The sequence below is a fragment of the Salvelinus fontinalis genome, unplaced genomic scaffold (assembly GCF_029448725.1).
Source record: "Salvelinus fontinalis isolate EN_2023a unplaced genomic scaffold, ASM2944872v1 scaffold_0197, whole genome shotgun sequence".
NCBI lineage: Eukaryota > Metazoa > Chordata > Actinopteri > Salmoniformes > Salmonidae > Salvelinus > Salvelinus fontinalis.
The window spans coordinates 267,501-293,569 of record NW_026600406.1 but is presented as its reverse complement, the minus strand read 5'-3'; the positions used below and the strand labels follow the sequence as shown (position 1 = coordinate 293,569).

The window sequence follows — 26,069 nt, the reverse complement described above, 5'->3', positions numbered from 1 at the left end:
ATTTCAACTCCTATAGAAACTATAGACTGTTTTCTATCCAATAATAATAATAATATGCATATTGTACGATCAAGGATTTTGTGGGAAGCCGTTTAAAAAATTAGCCAAATTAGCATAAATAGTCTAAACAGCGCCCCCATCCCCAACAGGTTAACGTTAGCAGCCAGCCTGGTGCTACATGATATGACGTATACAAATAGGCCACCAGACAAGCCAATGTTTTTATAGTATGACTGAACCACTTCCTAGGTTTATTGTACTAAGAGTCATTGCAATTTATTTTCACCGGCTTCACTTTACATCAGATTGATCTTAAATTGGTCAGCAATATTGAAAACATATGATTATGGATGAACTCCTCCAGCTGTACATTATTGTTGCTTTGTAGTGTAGAGAGGTGAGCAACATGTTTTCATTTCAACAGCTACGGGTTTTGGATGATACATACGTTTTATTTTTCATCGTCCTTGAAGCATAACATTGAAATACTGTAAATTCCCATGAATTCCTAAGGAGGCTGTTCCTTAGGAGGAGTATCATAATGACGAAGAGAGGGGAGAGGAGATGAATAGGAGGGGAGAGGAGAGGAGCTAAGGGGAGAGGGGAGAGGCGAGTAGAGGAGGGAGGGAGAGGAATGGAAAGTTGGGGAGAGGAGAGGAGAGGAGAGGAGAGGAGAGGAGAGGAGAGGAGAGGAGAGGAGAGGAGAGGAGAGGAGAGGAGAGGAGAGGAGAGGAGAGGAGAGAGTGGAATGGAAAGGTGGGGAGAGGAGGGGAGAGGAGAGGCAAGGCACACATACTCTAACGTGACCTTCTCTCATGGCTTTGCAGTATTAATGTCTCCACCTGTCTGCTTATCAGTGAGGTGTCTAGATCTTTAATTGTTTCTATGAAATGTAATGTAAGGCAAATTCCTGGACTGCGTCACAAATGGCACCCTATTCACTACATAGTCCATTACTTTTGACCAAGCTCCTATATAGTGCACTACTTTTGACCCTGCAGGACCCATAGGACCATGGTCAAAAGTAGTGCACTGTCATGACATGCCCTTGGGGGGAGGATCATAGGCGCCCCACCTCTCTCTCCACAGTTTTACGATGGTCATAAATACCTGCAGGAAAACTCTCTCTCCCTACTCTCAGAAACTTAAGTTAAATCCCTTTGTCACCACAGAGAGTGACGTTACAGTATGATAACATTAAAAGGCTGAATAATTAAACAGTATTTCTGTATCCCAACATTTGGAATGGTCCGTGGGTATTTAAAGAACAATCCTGTGGAATGTGTTAATAATTTGTGGCATAACTAAAGACAGTATAACAACATAAGTGTATCTCTGAATGTGTATATTTCCCAGTTGTCAGGGTCACATCCAAATGTGGGGGATCGTATACGATTAAATGTGAAACTACTTGTGGGAAGATGTAATGAGAGAATTATTTTCCATATGAAGTCTTAACCAAGTCAGTGGCCACGCCCACGTGAGCAGACATTACATCGGCGTCATGGAACGCCCCCTTTTTCCAGAGTGTATAAAACCCACTTCCGACAAAATGTACATCAACGAGACCAACATCGTGAGCTGAGAGGGACGTAATGGCTAGAACTCTGAAACTTCAACAGAGAAGAAGAACATCTCTACAAAACTAAAGACAACACAGGAACATTCAGTCTGCAGCTGTTTAAGTACTTTAGTCTGGTAAATGCAACCGAGAACCAGTACTCTGAAAGATCCATTCTGGAGAACATTTCCCTATCAAACGACCATTGGTGCGTCTGATGTATCCATATTTAACAGACACTTCCAGAACAAAGGGAAAAAGCTACAACTACGAAAGACTTGAATCTCTGGTGGACAAACCAGAGACTTTCTGGCGACTGACTCTCCAGCAGACGGACCGGCGATTTCAACAGAGAGACAACAAATGTTTCCACTCGTAAATATGTCAAATGCAACCTCTTTTCGAATGACTGGCTGTTCATGTGGCTGTTCATGGGGCGGCAGCGTAGCCTAGTGGTTAGAGTGTTGGACTAGTAACCGAAAGGTTGCAAGTTCAAATCCCCGAGCTGACAAGCCTGTCATTTTGCCCCATTTGGGATGCAGCCCTAGTAACCGACAACTAGATACAACTCTGATTTTAACACTCAAATGGATGTGGAGACTTTTAGTCAAACCTCTAGCCTTAGAATCACAACCTAATTGGTTTTGCAAAGGGAATAGAGAATATCAGTCGGGTAATAAGCAGTGTGTGTGTGTGTGTGTGTGTGTGTGTGTGTGTGTGTGTGTGTGTGTGTGTGATTTAAGGTAAGATAAGGTAAAGCTCAGTCTTATTGCAGTGTTGTCTCTTCTGGCTGAGCGTGTCTCTTATGCATTAATCATACTCTGTCTCTCTAACACCAGAGATAGCAGGTTACCACAGGGACAGACATTTCAGTTCAGAGGACAGACTCTATTTATACGCAGCAGACATGCTAAACAGGTGAGTGTGTGTGAACATGTACCTGTTGCTGTCTGTATATATCCATCTTACGTGTATCTATATGTGTAGATGTGAAGTCAGCCCTAGACGCTGATCTTGGGTCAGTTTAGCATCTTCCCCACTAAAAGTTAAGGTTAGGATTGCGTGAAGGGAAACTGATCCTAGATCTGTACCTAGGGGACACTTCTATTGATCTCCTCTACCTGCAGTCTTGTCGTGGGTTGGCCACATATCCGGGGAAGGCTCCCTGTGTGATATCGCGACACATCTTGCTGTCCCTGTCGGAGGGCAGCAGGGTACCAGCTCTGATCATCAGCCCCAGGCAGTGGTCAAAAGTGTTCCTCTCCTCAGGACCGTCCTCAGTGAAGAAACAGTGTCCCAGAGCATCATAGCCCACCACGTCCTTTACCTGGTAGGACAGAGAGAGGGGGGAGGGAGAGAGAGGCGGGCAAGAGAGAGTGAGGTGGGGAGAGAGAGAGAGAGAGTGAGTGAGTGGGGGAGGGAGGGAGAGAGGAGGAGGGAGAGAGAGGGAGGCGAGAGAGATAGAGAGAGTGAGGGAGAGAGGAGGGGGGAGAGAGAGGGGGGAGAGAGAGAGAAACACCAGGGTTGGGGTCAATTCCATTTAAATTCCAGTCAATTAACGGAGTACGCTGAATTTCCAATCCCAATATCTTCAATGCTTTTCAATGAGGAACATTTGGAATTGGAATTTGGTTTAGTCCTACTTTCTGAATTGACTGGAATAACCCCAATCCTGACAAACCACGCACACATTTATTTTGACTGGCACATGTCTGAAGGACGTGGTTTTCCTTCTGTCTCTTCTCTGTTATCTGCACTGGGCTAAAAACCCAATCTCATCAGATGGTGTGAAACACATCATTCCACTGAGCTACACCATTTAAAGAAAGATATTACTCTGCCTGCCACACTTGCTAGCTAGCTCATCTCACCTCTTCTTTGCGGTTGGTTTAGGGAAGTCTCCTCATGTGAGAACAGTTCACCAAACTACCTCTGCTCACACAAGACTGTATTAGCCTGCTGAGCTAAATCATGCGGTGCTAACCCCAGTCTTCATGTCTATGGAGATATTCTGACATCTGATGAAGGAGAGGAGACTAGGGCCTGAGTCTCAAATGGGACCCTATTCTCTATCTAGTGCATTATTTTAAACCAGGGTCCGTAGGGACCAGGGCCCCTGTTCTACTATGTAGGGAATAGAATAGGGTACTAATTGGGACGAAGCCGAAGCAGAAAGATAACATCTCAGAGAATTCAGTATCTCACCATCTATCTTCCATTTCCTTCTAACGCCTGAAGAGTGACAGGACACAATTGTGTTCTATCCAGTTTGTACCCAGTTTTCAGGAGCCTTGGTTTAGATACGCCATGTTGGGTAGCAACGGCACATCTCCTCGTTATGACAACGGATAGATTCTCTGATTGCCGTGGCAACACAACAGGACACCTTTAACAACCCTCCAACACATACGCACGTGGATGGGCGAAGATGAGCTTGCATGAGCGCGCGCACACACACACACACACACACACACACACACACACACACACACACACACACACACACACACACACACACACACACACACACACACACACACACACACACACACACACACACACACACACAGAATCCCACCTCAGTCTACAACAGACTGTTCTCATAGAATTCTAGCTAGAAGCAATTATCTTCTTTTGTGCGTAATTCTATTTAGTTGCTCTGTCTGTGACCCTGTAACGTCCACAGATCATAATGTCCCTGGGTTCACAACAGTAATTAGCAACATGCATAATCATGAATATGGTTATTATCATTATTATAATTTCGTAGGTGGCTCAGATTTTTAGCAAAGACAGTGAAATAACACCACAGGTAAGTTTCCTGAAACCCTTGTAGCTCAACCTGGATAAGGTTACAAAATTCCAGCAACTTTCCCAAAATTCCCAGGTTTTCTAGAAGTCCTGGTTCAAAGATTCCCGGAATCAGGATTTCTGAAAAACCTGGGAATTTGGGGAAAGTCAGCAGAATTGTTCAACCCAAGATGTGGAGCGTTATAACGTCTCAACAACTCAGCTACAGTCCTTGGAGAGTAACACTAATAAAATGGATGTGTTTGACTGTACCTTTTCTGTGCCTCCGTGAACGGAAGAAACCTGTCAAGTGAGGTCTGAAAATCTTTGTGTGAATGTGCTAACCCTACTGATTCAGTTAAATGTGAATGTGCTAACCCTACTGATTCAGTTAAATGTGAATGTGCTAACCCTACTGATTCAGTTAAATGTGAATGTGCTAACCCTACTGATTCAGTTAAATGTGAATGTGCTAACCCTACTGATTCAGTTAAATGTGAATGTGCTAACCCTACTGATTCAGTTAAATGTAAATGTGCTAACCCTACTGATTCAGTTAAATGTGAATGTGCTAACCCTACTGATTCAGTTAAATGTGAATGTGCTAACCCTACTGATTCAGTTAAATGTAAATGTGCCAACCCTACTGATTCAGTTAAATGTGAATGTGCTAACCCTACTGATTCAGTTAAATGTGAATGTGCTAACCCTACTGATTCAGTTAAATGTGAATGTGCTAACCCTACTGATTCAGTTAAATGTGAATGTGCTAACCCTACTGATTCAGTTAAATGTGAATGTGCTAACCCTACTGATTCAGTTAAATGACTTTACATCTAGGATCAGAAAAACAGCTGCCACCCTGCCACTCGTTTGGTATACAGCTTATATTTGGGGTCCTGCTGGGGTAAGACAGTTGATCTAACAGAAGACCTCTTTAACCACACACACACACACACACACACACACACACACACACACACACACACACACACACACACAGATGGTGGAGAGGCTGGGCGAAGGCGGTGTCGTCGTGACAACTGAATGGCCGACCAGCAGCACTTTTATGGAAATGTATGGAACCAAATGTCCAAGTGTGTGCCTGCATATAGCTCACCAGTAGGCCGTTAGAGCCGTGCACAGTGACACAGCGGGAGAAGGTATGGTGGATGGACAGATCGCTGACGGAGGTGGGGGGATCGTAGCCTCCCTTCTGGTCCACGTCTCCGTTCATATGGAAGTGGACAGGGTAGTGACCCATAGACTGTTGACCCATGTGCTGCAGCTCTACACCAGACACCTGCACAGACTTAAAGCCACGCTCCACCTGGGAGGGAGACATGTGGAGAGAGGGGGAGAGTGAGACAGTTAGAAAGTGAGACCGCTAGAGAGTGAGACCACTAGAGAGTGAGACCGCCAGAGAGTGAGACCGCCAGAGAGTGAGACCGCTAGAGAGTGAGACCGCCAGAGAGTGAGACCGCCAGAGAGTGAGCCCGCTAGAGAGGGAGCCCGCTAGAGAGGGAGCCCGCTAGAGAGTGAGACCACTAGAGAGTGAGACGGCTAGAGCGTGAGACGGCTAGAGAGTGAGACGGCTAGAGAGTGAGACGGCTAGAGAGTGAGACTGTTAGAGAGTGAGACCGTTAGAGAGTGAGACCGTTAGAGAGTGAGACCGTTAGAGCGTGAGGCCGTTAGAGAGTGAGGCCGTTAGAGAGTGAGGCCGTTAGAGAGTGAGGCCGTTAGAGATTGAGGCCGTTAGAGAGTGAGACCGCTAGAGAGTGAGAGAAAGACAGAGAAGAAGACAGGAGAACTTGAATGTGAAAGAAACAATGAAAGTGTGAGAGATTGAGTAGAAGACAGATAAAAAGATAGCGAGAGTTTCCATGCATGAGAGACTAATCAAATTGTTTCCATAATTCTTCATTAAAACGTGGTTGACTAGAATGTAATGGGAAGAATTTGCAGGCAGTGGAGATGGAGGTGGCTCCATTCCATACTAGCTGTGGATCTTCTCCTGGGCTGCATCCCAAATGAGAGCCCTGCATTTCCTGGTCAAAAGTACTGCACTATTATAGGGTGGCATTTGGGACACAGCCCAGGCTCTATGACTGACAGCTTCAATAAACAGCTGTCTATTGAACAGGATGCAATCCAACTCACTCTAAAGACTATGCCAGTGTGCCACCGTGTGTGTGTGTGTGTGTGTGTGTGTGTGTGTGTGTGTGTGTGTGTGTGTGTGTGTGTGTGTGTGTGTGTGTGTGTGTGTGTGTGTGTGTGTGTGTGTGTGTGTGTGTGTGTGTGTGTGTGTGTGTGTGTGTGTGTGTGTGTGTGTGTTGTGTGTGTGTGCTGTGTGTGTGTGTGTGTGTGTGTGTGTGTGTGTGTGTGTGTGTGTGTGTGTGTGTGTGTGTGTGTGTGTGTGTGTGTGTGTGTGTGTGTATCTCCCCCTAGGTTGCGCTTCACACTTTGTTTCTGTGCTGTAAATAAAATGTACCTTCATTTAGACGGAACTCAATCAAAAGAGCTTCCAAGAAACGTTCACTCATTGGAAATGTTCTACCAAACCTAATTACAGTAATGGCAAACAACATAATACAAGAAACTCTCCCAATGTGACACTCCCCGTCAGCAAAGTGACAATTGTTTATTTGTGCAAGCCTTAGCCTGTCTGCTTGCTTAAATCAGGATTGGTATCTGGCATTAATATTATCCATAGCTGCTATAGTGCTGTGTGTGTGTGTGTGTGTGTGTGTGTGTGTGTGTGTGTGTGTGTGTGTGTGTGTGTGTGTGTGTGTGTGTGTGTGTGTGTGTGTGTGTGTGTGTGTGTGTGTGTGTGTGTGTGTGTGTGTTTGTGTGTGTGTGTGTTTGCCTGCCTGCCTGCCTGCTTGTCCATCTGTCATAGAATCACACTGGCCTAATGACAGCCGACATACCACTGTCATAATGATGATATTACAAATGTCATTGACAGATTGCGTCACCATATGTCATCTGATGACAGTCATGACCCAAACCAGATGATTACTGTAATAATCTATTTGTCTGGCGTGTGTGACAGTCTCAGCTCTCTCTGTCCTAGCTGTGCTCCCCAGAGTCTGGGCGTCTAGCCGTGCTCGACGGGGACGGAAGGGTTGTGCTTTCTAACTAAACATCTGATTAGAACTCAACTCTATAAACGTTTCCCTTACCCTCACCTAACCTGGAAGGACAATAGATGAGCTCAGTTTCTTAATGTAACCTTTATGTTAACTGTACAGTATAGCCCAAAACAATAGCCCATTTCTTCAGGTGAAGTCCTCAAGGACTGAATAAACAGAACAGAAAGACATGATCAGGGCTGCAGAACTCTGGGAACCTCACAGACTGCAGCCCTTTCCTGCAGTCAAATGACCTTGAGGCCTCATGGCTGGAAGGTTACTAATATTATTCAGAATTAATAAACATTATTTAAAAAACCCGCCGAAAATTCGGTGTGTCTATGTCAAACAGTTTTGTTATATTTCAGTCGTCTGTATTGTATATAACGTGTAATATTGGGATGCAAACTCAACATTCAACACATTTCAACTGTATGTCTGACATGGTACAAGTGTCTTCTTTTTTTATCCCATAATCATGTGTGTGAGGTGTATGCGTTTGTTTTAAAGTAGAATTGTTTACGAATACCATATCTCTGTGTGACCCTGATTTAGCCCACCGCTGTAAAAGGTTAAGGAAGTTAAGTTACCGGAATTGTCCAGCCCTACACACACTATCTACAAGTTTCGATCAGTGGAAGGATAAAGAAAAGATGAAAGTAGATGGAAGGACAAAGAGAAGATGTAGGGGTTTATGGAAGGATGAAGAGAGGATGAATGGGTGGATGGATGAATAAAGTAAAGGTGTAGATAGAGGGATGAATAGATAGATTGGAGGGGTAGAGTCGTGAACAATTAATGACATGTTAATTAAATGACCTTCACGTGTCCCCCGAAAGTGTCGAAGGCGAAGAACTTGCAGGCCTCGTTGCCGTAGCAACGCGGTTCCATCTCGCCGCGCACCAGGATGTTGCGACTCAGCAGGCCGACCTCTGCCCTCATGTCCACCCCATCCACCTCCTCACCCATGTGGAGGAACACTGGCTTACCTACACACACACACACACACAAAGAGTTAGAACACACCTGGCAACACACATACACAGACATACGAATGCACATGTACACACACACACACACCAGGGCTTCCGTTAGCAGGTAATTTCCGGCTTTTGGCCGATAAAATAAATGAAAAGCCGATAAAATTGTAGTCAGCCAAATTGTCTGGGGCTGGTCTGCTGCTGAGGAGAGAGTGAGAGAGGAGCCTTGGCCTAGGATACTGTTGATTGTGAAGATGGAGCCCTTTTTCATCAAAGTAAAATGAAAATTAGAGAGTAGTGAAAAGCCTACATGGCGGGGCGCCAGACTGCCACCATTTAGTCTCGCTGGGCGAGTTAAAACATGTATTGGTCGCATCTGTGCGAGCTGCACATTAATTTACCTCACTCAAAACGTCTTCGTTTTTATGAGGCTAAAACCATGATTTGGTGAAACAGTAAATGACATTATCCTCATGATTCCTGTAATGAAAGTGTCTGCCTACCTGCCCCTGTTTCGCTGGGGCCTGCTGCTATGTTGAGCGAGGCCTGCTGCTATGTTGAGCGAGGCCTGCTGCTATGTTGAGCAAGGCCTGCTGCTATGTTGAGCGAGGCCTGCTGCTATTTTTTATTTTTTTTATTTTATTTTACCGTTATTTTACCAGGTAAGTTGACTGAGAACACGTTCTCATTTGCAGCAACGACCTGGGGAATAGTTACAGGGGAGAGGAGGGAGATGAATGAGCCAATTGTAAACTGGGGATTATTAGGTGACCATGATGGTTTGAGGGCCAGATTGGGAATTTAGCCAGGACACCGGGGTTAACACCCCTACTCTTACGATAAGTGCCATGGGATCTTTAATGACCTCAGAGAGTCAGGACACCCGTTTAACGTCCCATCCGAAAGACGGCACCCTACACAGGGCAGTGTCCCCAATCACTGCCCTGGGGCATTGGGAACTAGTTTTAGACCAGAGGAAGAGTGCCTCCTACTGGCCCTCCAACACCACTTCCAGCAGCATCTGGTCTCCCATCCAGGGCCTGACCAGGACCAACCCTGCTTAGCTTCAGAAGCAAGCCAGTAGTGGTATGCAGGGTGGTATGCTGCTGGCTATGTTGAGCGAGGCCTGCTGCTATGTTGAGCGAGGCCTGCTGCTATGTTCAGCGAGACCTGCTGCTATGTTGAGCGAGGCCTGCTGCTATGTTGAGCGAGGCCTGCTGCTATGTTGAGCGAGGCCTGCTGCTATGTTGAGCGAGGCCTGCTGCTATGTTGAGCGAGGCCTGCTGCTATGTTGAGCGAGGCTTGCTGCTATGTTGAGCGAGGCCTGCTGCTATGTTGAGCGAGGCCTGCTGCTATGTTGAGCGAGGCACTCTCTCTCTCCTTTTCAGAGGGGAAAAATGCTCCAGGTGTAAGAAAAGTGTTCTGTATAACACTTTTAAATCCAATTGTGGGGAAAACACAGCTATTCTGTTGTCAAAGGTGGAGAGAGGATGTTCTCAGCTTTCTGTAGATATACTTTTTATTTCTTCGAACGCAAAAGCAACTATTTTACAAACAAGATATTTGCTATGAAACAATTTTACAAACAAGACTTTCAATATGGCTGTGAGATATGGAGCACACTAAATGTGGATTGGCCATTGCGAGTGCATAAGCCTACAACTGTAACGTATTAGTTTTTTACATTAAATGTACTGTAATAACAGCGGTGGGTATTATCTGTAGAGCTAGAGACCTAGTAGTTGGGTTTAGTTTTTACATTAAATGTACTGTAATAACAGCGGTGGGTATTATCTGTAGAGCTAGAGACCTAGTAGTTGGGTTTAGTTTTTACATTAAATATACTGTAATAACAGCAGTGGGTGTTATCTGTAGAGCTAGTGACCTAGTAGTTGGGTTTAGTTTTTACATTAAATATACTGTTAGATTAATACATGGTTACTAGCAGTGGGTATTATCTGTAGAGCTAGGGACCTAGTAGTTGGGTTTAGTTTTTACATTAAATATACTGTTAGATTAATACATGGTTACTAGCGGTGGGTATTATCTGTAGAGCTAGAGACCTAGTAGTTGGGTTTAGTTTTTACATTAAATATACTGTAATAACAGCAGTGGGTGTTATCTGTAGAGCTAGAGACCTAGTAGTTGGGTTTAGTTTTTACATTAAATATACTGTTAGATTAATACATGGTTACTAGCGGTGGGTATTATCTGTAGAGCTAGAGACCTAGTAGTTGGGTTTAGTTTTTACATTAAATATACTGTTAGATTAATACATGGTTACTAGCAGTGGGTATTATCTGTAGAGCTAGTGACCTAGTAGTTGGGTTTAGTTTTTACATTAAATATACTGTTAGATTAATGCATGGTTACTAGCAGTGGGTATTATCTGTAGAGCTAGTGACCTAGTAGTTGGGTTTAGTTTTTACATTAAATATACTGTTAGATTAATACATGGTTACTAGCAGTGGGTATTATCTGTAGAGCTAGAGACCTAGTAGTTGGGTTTAGTTTTTACATTAAATATACTGTTAGATTAATACATGGTTACTAGCGGTGGGTATTATCTGTAGAGCTAGAGACCTAGTAGTTGGGTTTAGTTTTTACATTAAATATACTGTTAGATTAATACATGGTTACTAGCGGTGGGTATTATCTGTAGAGCTAGAGACCTAGTAGTTGGGTTTAGTTTTTACATTAAATATACTGTTAGATTAATACATGGTTACTAGCAGTGGGTATTATCTGTAGAGACAGTGACCTAGTAGTTGGGTCTAGTTTTTACATTAAATATACTGTTAGATTAATACATGGTTACTAGCAGTGGGTATTATCTGTAGAGCTAGAGACCTAGTAGTTGGGTTTAGTTTTTACATTAAATGTACTGTAATAACAGCGGTGGGTATTATCTGTAGAGCTAGTGACCTAGTAGTTGGGTTTAGTTTTTACATTAAATATACTGTTAGATTAATACATGGTTACTAGCGGTGGGTATTATCTGTAGAGCTAGAGACCTAGTAGTTGGGTTTAGTTTTTACATTAAATATACTGTTAGATTAATACATGGTTACTAGCAGTGGATATTATCTGTAGAGCTAGTGACCTAGTAGTTGGGTTTAGTTTTTACATTAAATCTACTGTTAGATTAATACATGGTTACTAGCGGTGGGTATTATCTGTAGAGCTAGAGACCTAGTAGTTGGGTTTAGTTTTTACATTAAATATACTGTAATAACAGCGGTGGGTATTATCTGTAGAGCTAGAGACCTAGTAGTTGGGTTTAGTTTTTACATTAAATGTACTGTAATAACAGCGGTGGGTATTATCTGTAGAGCTAGAGACCTAGTAGTTGGGTTTAGTTTTTACATTAAATATACTGTAATAACAGCAGTGGGTGTTATCTGTAGAGCTAGTGACCTAGTAGTTGGGTTTAGTTTTTACATTAAATCTACTGTTAGATTAATACATGGTTACTAGCGGTGGGTATTATCTGTAGAGCTAGAGACCTAGTAGTTGGGTTTAGTTTTTACATTAAACATACTGTTAGATTAATACATGGTTACTAGCAGTGGGTATTATCTGTAGAGCTAGTGACCTAGTAGTTGGGTTTAGTTTTTACATTAAATATACTGTTAGATTAATACATGGTTACTAGCAGTGGGTATTATCTGTCGAGACAGTGACCTAGTAGTTGGGTTTAGTTTTTACATTAAATGTACTGTCATGACTTGGCCCTCTTTGGGGATAGCGAGTACCATCCCCCTCTCTCTGCACCATCCCCCTCTCTCTCTCTCTCTCTCACCACCTCTCTTTCTTCCCCCTACACCCAGGCTCTGTTATCGCAGGTCATAAATTCCTAGAGGAGTCTCTCTCCTCATGGCCAGAGTGTAGAGAGAGAAGGTTTCAAAGGAGAACAAAGGAATCTCTTCTCCATCATAGAGCTTGAGAACTGAACAATATCCATGTTTTGGAGAATGTGTAAACGGTCGGTGGAGAATCCAGCTTCGACCGGTCCATTTCGTTTAATGTTTGTGAAACTCATGAGACACAATACAGCCACATTACCATAACTCTGTTTATACAAGAGTCCCAGTTATGAGGTGGGCATCTAATTGTTGTATAAAATGAATGAGTAAAGATGAAACTATTTGTGAAATTATGTAATGTGATTATAAACTGTTTAATGAAGGAAACTCCAATTTCCTTTGGAGTTTAACTAAGTCATAGGCCCGCCCCATGAGCACAGATATTGATCTGGCATCATGGGACAGCCCTTTTCTACTGTTCTGGATATAACCCCCACCTTGGGAATTTCCCTTTAGACCAGTACCTCGATCACAGAGGGAGCTACGGTTTGAGTAGAGACCAAGCTTACCTCGATTACTGAGAGGGCTAAGGGTTGAGTAGAGACCATAAACCTGAGTATAAGCTAAGGTTGCAATGGTTGTTGAAACACAGACTATCGATACCGACAGAATAAGAGCAAATCTTTGATACTAATTACTAGTCTACAGCTAGGAATTCTATACCATTGAATGTGGAGGCCGACAACCACCGAAACACCTATTCTATAACAATATTTCTGAATGGGACTCTGAAGTATCCATCCTAACCACGAAAGACGGGCGGATGAACTTCCAACAGAAAGAAGGACGATTCCAACAGATCACGTGACACACTGAGCATGAATATATATATTGATTGCAATTATTCCCGAATGAGTGAGCGTTCATGTGCAAAGGAGTAGTATTTCTATCAATATAATTATCAACTGTGTAGTGTCTTTTGTCTTTTGCGCCCTTCTCAGTTCCTTTGTCTACCAAGCCGCCATACCGGTTAAGCCCACCATGGCACATCCCATATCATTTCCTTGTAACCATATCTACTTTGTTTGTTTGTTGATGCATTTCTGTGATTATTTAGTTAGTTAGTAAATAAATGATTGAGACAATTGATGTATGGATGATTCATAGTGAAGACTGGGTTCGTACAGATAACCAACAATTTACGACGTTTGGAATGAGACTAACGTGAGGTAAAGAATAATTCATTAATTAGAAGACTAATTAATCAGATATTAAAATATCTGTAAATTATATTAGGAAAATTATAACTTTGTAATCTGAATATTTTCCTTGGTGCCCCGACTTCCTAGTTAATTACATTTACGTGATTAGTTTAATCACCTAATAATAATTACAGAGAATTGATTTGATAAAATAAGTCTTCAGTTTAATGTACTGTTAGATTAATACATGGTTACTAGCAGTGGGTATTATCTGTCGAGACAGTGACCTAGTATTTGGGTTTTGTTTTTACACTGACTCAGGTGATGAATTTGCACCAAATAAATTGGCCTATAATATTAGAGCACATTAAGATGCAAATTCATCTCTATTGAAAGAAATACAATCAGAAAATTCTGAAAAATATTTTAACAGTAATATATAACAATATCATAATTGTCTGCTCAAAATGCATGACAATCACTGGGTTAGGTTGGTCGTTCAAATATTTTGAATCACAACATGAAAATATGATGAAACAACGTATTTCTTCAATAACATCTCAGTAGTCTAATACACTTTCTAAATAGTACTATCATTAAATAGTACCCGCAAAAAACACCAGTCTCAACGTCAACAGTGAAGAGGCAACTCCGGGATGCTGGCCTCCTAGGCAGAGTTGCAAAGAAAAAGCCATATCTCAGACTGGCCAATAAAAAGAAAAGATTAACATGGGCAAAAGAACACAGACACTGGACAGAGGAACTATCAGACACCTCTTCACTGTTAACATTGAGACTGGTGTTTTGCAGGTACTATTTAATGAAGCTGCCAGTTGAGGACTTGTGATGCTCCAGATACTCAACTAGTCTAAAGAAGGACAGTTTTACTTCTTTAATCCGGACAACAGCTTTTAGCTGTGCTAACACAATTGCAAAAGGGTTTTCTAATGATCAATTATCCTTTTAAAATGATACATTTGGATTAGCTAACACAACATGGCATTGGAACACAGGGGTGATGGTTGCTGATAATGGGCCTCTGTACGCCTATGTAGATATTCAATTAAAAATCTGCCGTTTCCAGCTACAATAGTCATTTACAACATTAACAATGTCTACACTGTATTTCTGATCAATTTGATGTTATTTTAAATGGACAAAACATTTACTTTTCTTTCAAAAACAAGGACATTTCTAAGTGACCAAAACTTTTGAACGGTAGTGTATATATTAATATTAATATCATAAAGTGGACACCTAAACCTATAGCTATGCATCCAATGCCCTGATGCATTAGTGCTCTGATTGCTGAACCATGAGGTGGACAATTATTGTTTTAGAAAAGTAAAAACCAATAAAGCAATAGGCTTTAAAGTTTTGCATATTCTACACACCCAAACACAAGGAATAGTTGTTTGTAATTAGTTAGGCTGTTTTTAAGGACATGTAAATGTGGCTCATTTGGCCAACAACCCTCATTTATTGATGGTGCTGGCTGCGTGGGTGGAAGCTCTAATGGGTAACACACCCAATCCATATGTCCGATAAAGTTAAATCTTCCCTGACACACACATACTGTATGTACGCACACACACACAGAATATACACACCGAAGCACCTGCCTGGAACATGTGAGAGCATCACTCTCAGAAGGCAACCAGAGAATGTTTTTAGTGTTGTTCTTTAGAGTCAACTTACACTGGTGGGAAAAAATTGCCCTGTGATTTTAGAAGGCCTTTTAGACTGAAAGTGGAGGGAGATAAACTGGAGTGTGTGTGTGTGTGTGTGTGTGTGTGTGTGTGTGTGTGTGTGTGTGTGTGTGTGTGTGTGTGTGTGTGTGTGTGTGTGTGTGTGGTGTGTGTGTGGTGTGTGTGTGTGTGTGTGTAGAGGGATCACTTGCGATACCAAGCGAAATTCAACATTTGTGCAGGTCCTCCGGAAGTTGGGAGACAGCATCAAAACCAGCCACTAGGGGCAAAAAACAACATCCAAGAACTAGTGCCCCACACTGGGATTGAATCCAGTTGTTTCTGTGTGCCTAAATTTAACACATTGGTCACAGAATGTCGTCACTCACTCACTCACACAGGAATCGGTCTGTGAAGGATTTGTCTGTATTTGAATGTGATTGTCTGTCTCTTCAGACGTCTCCCTTTAGTCTGAAGATGTCACCACCTCTCAGCTGTCACAAGAACCACTCTGTAGTTGGCAGGGCCACAGAACAAACACAGAGAGAAAGGGTGAGAAACGGGAAGAGATTTAATGGAGGGAGGTTGAGGAAGATTATGATGGTGGGTGTTAAAGGTCACAGAATGAGTCTGCCAGTCCAGCTACTGGGGAGGTAGATATATGACAGATGAGAACTATTAGAGGGGGATGGAGAGAGGAGAGGAATAATCACGAGATGAGAGGAGAGAAAGGGAGAGAGGAAATGAGAGAGTGAGAGGAGAGGTTGTGACAAGAACATCCCACTGTCTGTGACATCTAATGATCCAAGTAGATACTAAAGAAATATGAATGAGTTCAGAACATTCACTTTCCCCAGGTTCAGTCTTCTCTCCTCACTAATGGCATCACATGACTTGTTAAGAGGAGAAAAACATGAAAAAATAACAAAACAAAGAGAGGAATCTAAGAAAATAACAGCTCCTACTGCCCGCCCACACACTAGACACAAACACTACAGTCATTAAATGCCAAAGAGTTATGGAAGGAAAATAAGAAGAAAGCAATTGAAATGACAAATAAGAGTAAAAGAATCAGAGACACAGCTGGTCAGCCACACATCTCAACCCTGATACTGATAACACCTTTCTGTACCAACAAAGTGACTGGATCACTTCTCAGGATTTACTCATCACTGCAATAAAGACTGACAGCAATCGCTGCACCCCTTCTCTCCACCCTCTTTCTCTCTTTCCTCCGCTCCTGCCCCCGTCTACCACTCTCTCTCCCAATTGTTAATGATGCGGAGGAAACAGGCAGAGTTAGATACCTGGGTACTGTTGGTTCTGAAATGGTCTGCCTTGAGGGAGCCGTTGGAAAGAATCCCGGCCACCTTTTGCCCTGCTACTGACGCTCCCCTGACAACACTGACAAACTGCACCCTCCACTGACGAACGGAGAGAGTTGGAGAACATACCGTGACCCTATTAGGAATGAGAATGTGTCTGTGAGTGTTTGTATAACTGTGTCTGCCAGCCTAACTGCCTGCCTGTCTGAGATTATCATGGTCAAAATATTTAATTTGGATATACACATTAATATTATTGTGAACCACATGCAGAGACACATTATCAACTGTCCCTGAAAATGCGTCATTAGCCACACACACTTTCCAATTAAAAGAAGCTCTTTCTCTCCGCTCTCTCCTCTCTCTCCGCTCTCTCCGCTCTCTCCGCTCTCTCCGCTCTCTCCGCTCTCTCCGCTCTCTCCGCTCTCTCCGCTCTCTCCGCTCTCTCCGCTCTCTCCGCTCTCTCCGCTCTCTCCTCTCTCTCCTCTCTCTCCTCTCTCTCCTCTCTCTCCTCTCTCTCCTCTCTCTCCTCTCTCTCCTCTCTCCGCTCTCTCCGCTCTCTCCGCTCTCTCCGCTCTCTCCTCTCTCTCCTCTCTCTCCTCTCTCTCCTCTCTCTCCGCTCTCTCCGCTCTCTCCGCTCTCTCCGCTCTCTCCGCTCTCTCCGCTCTCTCCGCTCTCTCCGCTCTCTCCGCTCTCTTGCATGACTGAATGCACTGGCCACGCCCACATGCCACAACCATATGCAAGACAGAAATAGCAGACACACTGTATATATAGAATTTAGCCAACTTATTAACTGACTGCCATTTCCCATTTAGCAGAAACCTTTATCCAAACAGGCTTATGTTTTGGCGTCATGGCCTTCATCAAAGCCTTGGGTAGACTAGCCTCTGCCTAACTCTTTAGACATACACAACAAGAGCTTCTAATTGTGCATCACTGGAGGGCTACTTGCGGAATTAATAAACACAGAAATTAAATTAATAGGTAGATTGAAGTTGAAAGGGGTTGGTGATGAGCCAGAGTCTACCTATCATTAAAATAGATTTAACACACACACACACACACACACACACACACACACACACACACACACACACACACACACACACACACACACACACACCTAATTAATAGGCCTAGAAAACAGAGGTGCAGCCCCTAGATAAACAACTCATTATTCAGGGAATTTTAAACATTGATGTATCTACTGTGGAAGACTTCAGAGTGAACTACTTTCTGCTCTTATAGTCAAACTAACAAAAAGCATGTAAGCATCCACACACACACACACACACACACACACACACACACACACACACACACACACACACACACACACACACACACACACACACACACACACACACACACACACACACACACACACACACACACACACACACACACACACACACACACACACACACACACACACACAGCCAATTGAGGGCATGTCATATTAAATCAGTGGTAACTTTTAAAAAGCAGAGATAGAGTCAGAGAGAATGGCTGGGAGCTGAAAGGAATGAAGGCAGCGACCCAACAGAATGTCATGTAACGTCAACACAGGTAAGGTTAACAGACAACTGTATCACAGGAGGTTGGTGGCACCTTAACTAGGGAGGACGGGCTCGTGGTAATGGCTGGAGCACAATAGGTGGAATGGTACCAAATACATCAAATAAATGGTTTCCATGTGTTTTGATGCCACTCCATTTACACCTTTCCAGACATGATTATGAGTCGTCCTCCCCTCAGCAGCCTCCACTGAACTGCGAGTGTGTGTGTGTGTGTGTGTGTGTGTGTGTGTGTGTGTGTGTGTGTGTGTGTGTGTGTGTGTGTGTGTGTGTGTGTGTGTGTGTGTGTGTGTGTGTGTGTGTGTGTGTGAACTCTGTCAGAGTGTATGGTATCTCTCTCTGAGAAGAACACTCAGTCCCTTTCTCCCTTCCTCTCACTGAACCAGAGAGAGAGACGTTTCATTGGCTGAAACTCAGCCCCAACAGATACACATGCACGCAGACAGATATACACAAATATAAAAAAAGCACACACACACAAACACACACACAGACCCACGCAGACCCACGCAGACCATCTTGCTGTAGGCTGGTTTGACCTACTAGTCTGATAACAGATCTTTTCATGTTTCTCTCTTTGATATTAGAGTCCTCAGATCATCTGGTTCAGGGTGGGGCAACTGGCGGCCCGCGGATCAATTTCCACAAAAACCTCAGCTTCTCAACTTCCTGTTGAGAGTTAGAATGTAGAATACACTAAATCTTACCTCTGTCTCATGGCAAAATGTGTAGAATTGCAGGAAATGAACTCTAAAACATACATGGTGTGTGTGTGTGTGTGTGTGTGTGTGTGTGTGTGTGTGTGTGTGTGTGTGTGTGTGTGTGTGTGTGTGTGTGTGTGTGTGTGTGTGTGTGTGTGTGTGTGTGTGTGTGTGTATGTGTGTGGCCTTTTCCGAATACCCGCACTTGAAATCTAAGAAAAAAAGACAGAAAGAAAGAAAGAAAAGAGAGACAGATGGATAAATACGTAGAGACAGAGAAAGAGAGACAGATGGATAAATATGTAAAGACAGAGAAAGAGAGACAGATGGATAAATATGTAAAGACAGAGAAAGAGAGACAGATGGATAAATATGTAGAGACAGAGAAAGAGAGACAGATGGATAAATATGTAGAGACAGAGAAAGAGAGACAGATGGATAAATATGTAAAGACAGAGAAAGAGAGACAGATGGATAAATATGTAGAGACAGAGAAAGAGAGACAGATGGATAAATATGTAAAGACAGAGAAAGAGAGACAGATGGATAAATATGTAGAGACAGAGAAAGAGGGACAGATGGATAAATATGTAAAGACAGAGAAAGAGGGACAGATGGATAAATATGTAAAGACAGAGAAAGAAAGACAGATGGATAAAGATGTAGAGACAGAGAAAGAGAGACAGATGGATAAATATGTAAAGACAGAGAAAGAGAGACAGATGGATAAATATGTAAAGACAGAGAAAGAGAGACAGATGGATAAATATGTAGAGACAGAGAAAGAGAGACAGATGGATAAAGATGTAGAGACAGAGAAAGAGAGACAGAGATGGATAAATATGTAAAGACAGAGAAAGAGGGACAGATGGATAAATATGTAGAGACAGAGAAAGAGAGACAGAGATGGATAAATATGTAAAGACAGAGAAAGAGAGACAGATGGATAAATATGTAGAGACAGAGAAAGAGAGACAGAGATGGATAAATATGTAAAGACAGAGAAAGAGGGACAGATGGATAAATATGTAAAGACAGAGAAAGAGGGACAGATGGATAAATATGTAAAGACAGAGAAAGAAAGACAGATGGATAAAGATGTAGAGACAGAGAAAGAGAGACAGATGGATAAATATGTAAAGACAGAGAAAGAGGGACAGATGGATAAATATGTAAAGACAGAGAAAGAGGGACAGATGGATAAATATGTAAAGACAAAGAAAGAGAGACAGATGGATAAATATGTAAAGACAGAGAAAGAGAGACAGATGGATAAATATGTAAAGACAGAGAAAGAGAGACAGATGGATAAATATGTAAAGACAGAGAAAGAGAGACAGATGGATAAATATGTAGAGACAGAGAAAGAGAGACAGATGGATAAATATGTAAAGACAGAGAAAGAGAGACAGATGGATAAATATGTAGAGACAGAGAAAGAGAGACAGATGGATAAAGATGTAGAGACAGAGAAAGAGGGACAGATGGATAAATATGTAAAGACAGAGAAAGAGAGACAGATGGATAAATATGTAAAGACAGAGAAAGAGAGACAGATGGATAAATATGTAGAGACAGAGAAAGAGAGACAGATGGATAAATATGTAGAGACAGAGAAAGAGAGACAGATGGATAAATATGTAGAGACAGAGAAAGAGAGACAGATGGATAAATATGTAAAGACAGAGAAAGAGAGACAGATGGATAAATATGTAAAGACAGAGAAAGAGAGACAGATGGATAAATATGTAAAGACAGAGAAAGAGAGACAGATGGATAAATATGTAGAGACAGAGAAAGAGAGACAGATGGATAAATATGTAGAGACAGAGAAAGAGAGACAGAGATGGATAAATATGTAAAGACAGAGAAAGAGAGACAGATGGATAAATATGTAAAGACAGAGAAAGAGAGACAGATGGATAAATATGTAAAGACAGAGAAAGAGAGACAGAGATGGATAAATATGTAAAGACAGAGAAAGAGGGACAGATGGATAAATATGTAAAGACAGAGAAAGAGGGACAGATGGATAAATATGTAAAGACAGAGAAAGAAAGACAGATGGATAAAGATGTAGAGACAGAGAAAGAGAGACAGATGGATAAATATGTAAAGACAGAGAAAGAGGGACAGATGGATAAATATGTAAAGACAGAGAAAGAGGGACAGATGGATAAATATGTAAAGACAGAGAAAGAGAGACAGATGGATAAATATGTAAAGACAGAGAAAGAGGGACAGATGGATAAATATGTAAAGACAAAGAAAGAGAGACAGATGGATAAATATGTAAAGACAGAGAAAGAGAGACAGATGGATAAAGATGTAGAGACAGAGAAAGAGAGACAGATGGATAAATATGTAAAGACAGAGAAAGAGAGACAGATGGATAAATATGAAGAGACAGAGAAAGAGAGACAGATGGATAAATATGTAAAGACAGAGAAAGAGGGACAGATGGATAAAGATGTAAAGACAGAGAAAGAGAGACAGATGGATAAATATGTAGAGACAGAGAAAGAGAGACAGATGGATAAATATGTAAAGACAGAGAAAGAGAGACAGATGGATAAATATGTAGACAGAGAAAGAGAGACAGATGGATAAATATGTAAAGACAGAGAAAGAGAGACAGATGGATAAATATGTAGAGACAGAGAAAGAGAGACAGATGGATAAATATGTAAAGACAGAGATGGAGAGACAGATGGATAAATATGTAGAGACAGAGAAAGAGGGACAGATGGATAAATATGTAAAGACAGAGAAAGAGAGACAGATGGATAAATATGTAGAGACAGAGAAAGAGAGACAGATGGATAAATATGTAGAGACAGAGAAAGAGAGACAGATGGATAAATATGTAGAGACAGAGAAAGAGAGACAGATGGATAAATATGTAGAGACAGAGAAAGAGAGACAGATGGATAAATATGTAGAGACAGAGAAAGAGAGACAGATGGATAAATATGTAGAGACAGAGAAAGAGAGACAGATGGATAAATATGTAGAGACAGAGAAAGAGAGACAGATGGATAAATATGTAGAGACAGAGAAAGAGAGACAGATGGATAAATATGTAGAGACAGAGAAAGAGAGACAGATGGATAAATATGTAGAGACAGAGAAAGAGAGACAGATGGATAAATATGTAGAGACAGAGAAAGAGAGACAGATGGATAAATATGTAGAGACAGAGAAAGAGAGACAGATGGATAAAGATGTAGAGACAGAGAAAGAGGGACAGATGGATAAATATGTAAAGACAGAGAAAGAGAGACAGATGGATAAATATGTAAAGACAGAGAAAGAGAGACAGATGGATAAATATGTAGAGACAGAGAAAGAGAGACAGATGGATAAATATGTAGAGACAGAGAAAGAGAGACAGATGGATAAATATGTAGAGACAGAGAAAGAGAGACAGATGGATAAATATGTAAAGCCAGAGAAAGAGAGACAGATGGATAAATATGTAAAGCCAGAGAAAGAGAGACAGATGGATAAATATGTAAAGACAGAGAAAGAGAGACAGATGGATAAATATGTAAAGACAGAGAAAGAGAGACAGAGATGGATAAATATGTAAAGACAGAGAAAGAGAGACAGATGGATAAATATGTAAAGACAGAGAAAGAGAGACAGATGGATAAATATGTAAAGACAGAGAAAGAGAGACAGATGGATAAATATGTAAAGACAGAGAAAGAGAGACAGATGGATAAATATGTAAAGACAGAGAAAGAGGGACAGATGGATAAATATGTAAAGACAGAGAAAGAGGGACAGATGGATAAATATGTAAAGACAGAGAAAGAAAGACAGATGGATAAAGATGTAGAGACAGAGAAAGAGAGACAGATGGATGAATATGTAGAGACAGAGAAAGAGAGACAGATGGATAAATATGTAAATACAGAGAAAGAGGGACAGATGGATAAATATGTAAATACAGAGAAAGAGGGACAGATGGATAAATATGTAAATACAGAGAAAGAGGGACAGATGGATAAATATGTAAATACAGAGAAAGAGAGACAGATGGATAAATATGTAAAGACAGAGATGGAGAGACAGATGGATAAATATGTAGAGACAGAGAAAGAGGGACAGATGGATAAATATGTAAAGACAGAGAAAGAGAGACAGATGGATAAATATGTAGAGACAGAGAAAGAGAGACAGATGGATAAATATGTAGAGACAGAGAAAGAGAGACAGATGGATAAATATGTAGAGACAGAGAAAGAGAGACAGATGGATAAATATGTAGAGACAGAGAAAGAAAGACAGATGGATAAATATGTAGAGACAGAGAAAGAGAGACAGATGGATAAAGATGTAGAGACAGAGAAAGAGAGACAGATGGATAAATATGTAGAGACAGAGAAAGAGAGACAGATGGATAAATATGTAAAGACAGAGAAAGAGAGACAGATGGATAAATATGTAGAGACAGAGAAAGAGAGACAGATGGATAAATATGTAAAGACAGAGAAAGAAAGACAGATGGATAAAGATGTAGAGACAGAGATGGAGAGCAATTACATCAGATATAATGTGATGTAGAGAGGAAGCTCGTGACTTATTATGATGCCCCAGAGGCCTTCAGAAGCCTGGGAATAGATCAATGTTCAGCCCCAGGACGAGAGAGCCTTTCTGGGATACAAGCATTTCCCACAGCAAGTGCTGCCTAAATCCCTGTAAGTCAGGTGGAATGGAGTTCAGGTTTGGAGATAGAGTTGAGTTGTGCTTCGGGCCAGGCGTCTGATTAGGAACATGTTGTATAGGTTTACAGGGATTTAGACAGTGTTTGCTGCCAGAAGCCTCTGGAGCTTCTTAGTAAGTCAAGCTTCCTTTCTTCATCTCATCTAATTGCTCACTATCTTCCTTTGTCTCTCTCTCAGGTTCAGACTGCGCTCAATGAACACTTATTTGACTATTGTCTCTACGCTTGTATAATGGTGTGGCAGACACACACAGACACACACACACACACACACACACACACACACACACACACACACACACACACACACACACACACACACACACACACACACACACACACACACACACACACACACAGACACAGACACACAGACACACACAGACACACACAGATACAGACACACACACAGACACAGACACAGACACACACAGACACAGACACACACAGACAAAGAAAGAAAGGTGGTGGTGTCACAACTTCCACCGAAGTCGGCTCTTCTCCTTGTTCGTTCGACGGTCGACGTCACCGGCTTTCTAGCCGTCGCCGCTCCATTTTTTATGTATCCATTTGTTTTGTCTTGTTCCCTGCACACCTGGTTTTCATTCCCCAATCAATCTACATGTATTTACATTCTACATTCTACATAAATGTACTCTACATTTATTCCCCATCATGTCTTTGTGTGAGATTGTTTGTGTTACGTGTGCTTGTTGACGCGCCAGACTGGCTTGTTTTTTCACTGTTATTTTTCACAAAGATGTTTATTGTTAAACATAATTCTTGTGACTGTTTTCCACGTTTTGCCTAAATAACATGTGCGCCTGTTCACAAATCTCTGCTCTCCTGCACTTGACTTCGCTACCAGTACACACACATCTGACAGGTGGGGTGTCAGAATACTTATTTGAATTTTGTGAGTCTGTCTGGCCAAAGATGTCACTTGGTTCGGGCCATTTGCATTAAAAGAAAAAAGGACTTTAGAAGGCTTTAGGGTTGTGTCCCAAATTACACCTTATTCCCTTTACAGTGCTACTAGATCCCTGGTCAAATGTAGTGCACTGTGTAGGGAATATGCTGCCATTTGGGACACTGACTAGGAGTTGGAACACTCTAACCTTGTTATTGTGAGTATGAGGGTGAGAAATGTAAAACACATGGTAGAATGAAACACACACACACACACACACACACACACACATTATTATACAACTCACTATTATACAACTTCCACTTATGCGTTCGCAAGAATCTCTCCAACAGCTATTTTCAGCACATTAACAATCTTCTCTCTGTCCGTCCCAATGAGCAGTGTGTTACAAAACCATCACACACACACACGGCCCATTCCAGAGGTATGGACAGAGAGTCTAGTGATCGTCATTTAGTAGGTCAAGCATCTGAACTGGGATGCAGAAATCTGTGGCAATTACAAACATGACCTGTGCTTCATTCTCAGGCCTGTATTCTCCCTATATAGTGCACTACTTTTGAGTATAGCCCTATTGGCCCTAGTCTAAAGTAGTGCACTATATAGCCCTATTGGCCCTAGTCTAAAGTAGTGCACTACATAGTAAATAGGGTGGCATTTTGGACACATACCCTGTCTCTCTCTCTGTTTGTCTGTCTGTCTCTCTGTCCATCATTCAACACATCAATCCATGCCAAAGCTGTGGCAGTAAGGTTTAAGGTGCTTCCACACGCACACACACACACACACACACACTCACCTTGGACTTTAACCTGTGTGGGCCCACAGGCAGGGCAGGGTAGTATGGTGAACTCCTCAGCCTGGTGCATAGAGTAGTCAGTACTGGCCACCACCAGTCTGTCTCCTGGGCCCCAGCCTTCAGCTGGCTCAGCTAACTCCAGGACAGTGCTGTTGGACAGACGCTCTATAGAGATGGAGGCCTGGGGACGCACTGGAGGGACAGAGAAATACGTCAATCAATATGGTTATATCAAATGCACTGACACACACACACACAAACACACCCATACGCACGCACCCTTCCCATAAATCAGTTGGAGCAGCTGGGCTGTCAGGTTAACTCCAGTGAAGAGAAGCCATAACTCTCCTGCTGAATGTGTGTGTGTTATTCATAATGCATGTGATGTACAGTATGTCCTGTGTCTGTACTGACGTCAAGAGGATCATGTGATGTACAGTCTGTCCTGTGTCTGTGCTGACGTCAAGAGGATCATGTGATGTACAGTATGTCCTGTGTCTGTGCTGACGTCTAGGAGGATCATGTGATGTACAGTATGTCCTGTGTCTGTACTGACGTCTAGGAGGATCATGTGATGTACAGTATGTCCTGTGTCTGTGCTGACGTCTAGGAGGATCATGTGATGTACAATATGTCCTGTGTCTGTGCTGACGTCTAGGAGGATCATGTGATGTACAGTATGTCCTGTGTCTGTGCTGACGTCTAGGAGGATCATGTGATGTACAGTATGTCCTGTGTCTGTGCTGACGTCTAGGAGGATCATGTGATGTACAATATGTCCTGTGTCTGTGCTGACGTCTAGGAGGATCATGTGATGTACAGTATGTCCTGTGTCTGTGC

At 42.1% G+C, this 26,069-nt stretch overlaps 1 protein-coding gene across 6 annotated transcripts in view; it reads right to left on the bottom strand.

The window, feature by feature from the left end:
* Positions 1-2,658: 2,658 nt before the first annotated feature.
* The window catches only part of LOC129844356 (cell migration-inducing and hyaluronan-binding protein-like), a 135,093-nt gene continuing 111,682 nt past the window's right edge, over positions 2,659-26,069 (bottom strand). For all 6 annotated transcript variants that reach the window (XM_055912673.1, XM_055912670.1, XM_055912671.1 and 3 more), the window contains 4 exons: positions 25,230-25,421; positions 8,305-8,474; positions 5,472-5,681; positions 2,659-2,888 (listed from right to left, as the gene is read on the bottom strand). In XM_055912673.1, the coding sequence (XP_055768648.1) occupies positions 2,679-2,888; positions 5,472-5,681; positions 8,305-8,474; positions 25,230-25,421 (782 nt within the window). In that variant the 3' untranslated portion in view covers positions 2,659-2,678. The remainder of the gene's footprint in view (positions 2,889-5,471; positions 5,682-8,304; positions 8,475-25,229; positions 25,422-26,069) is intronic.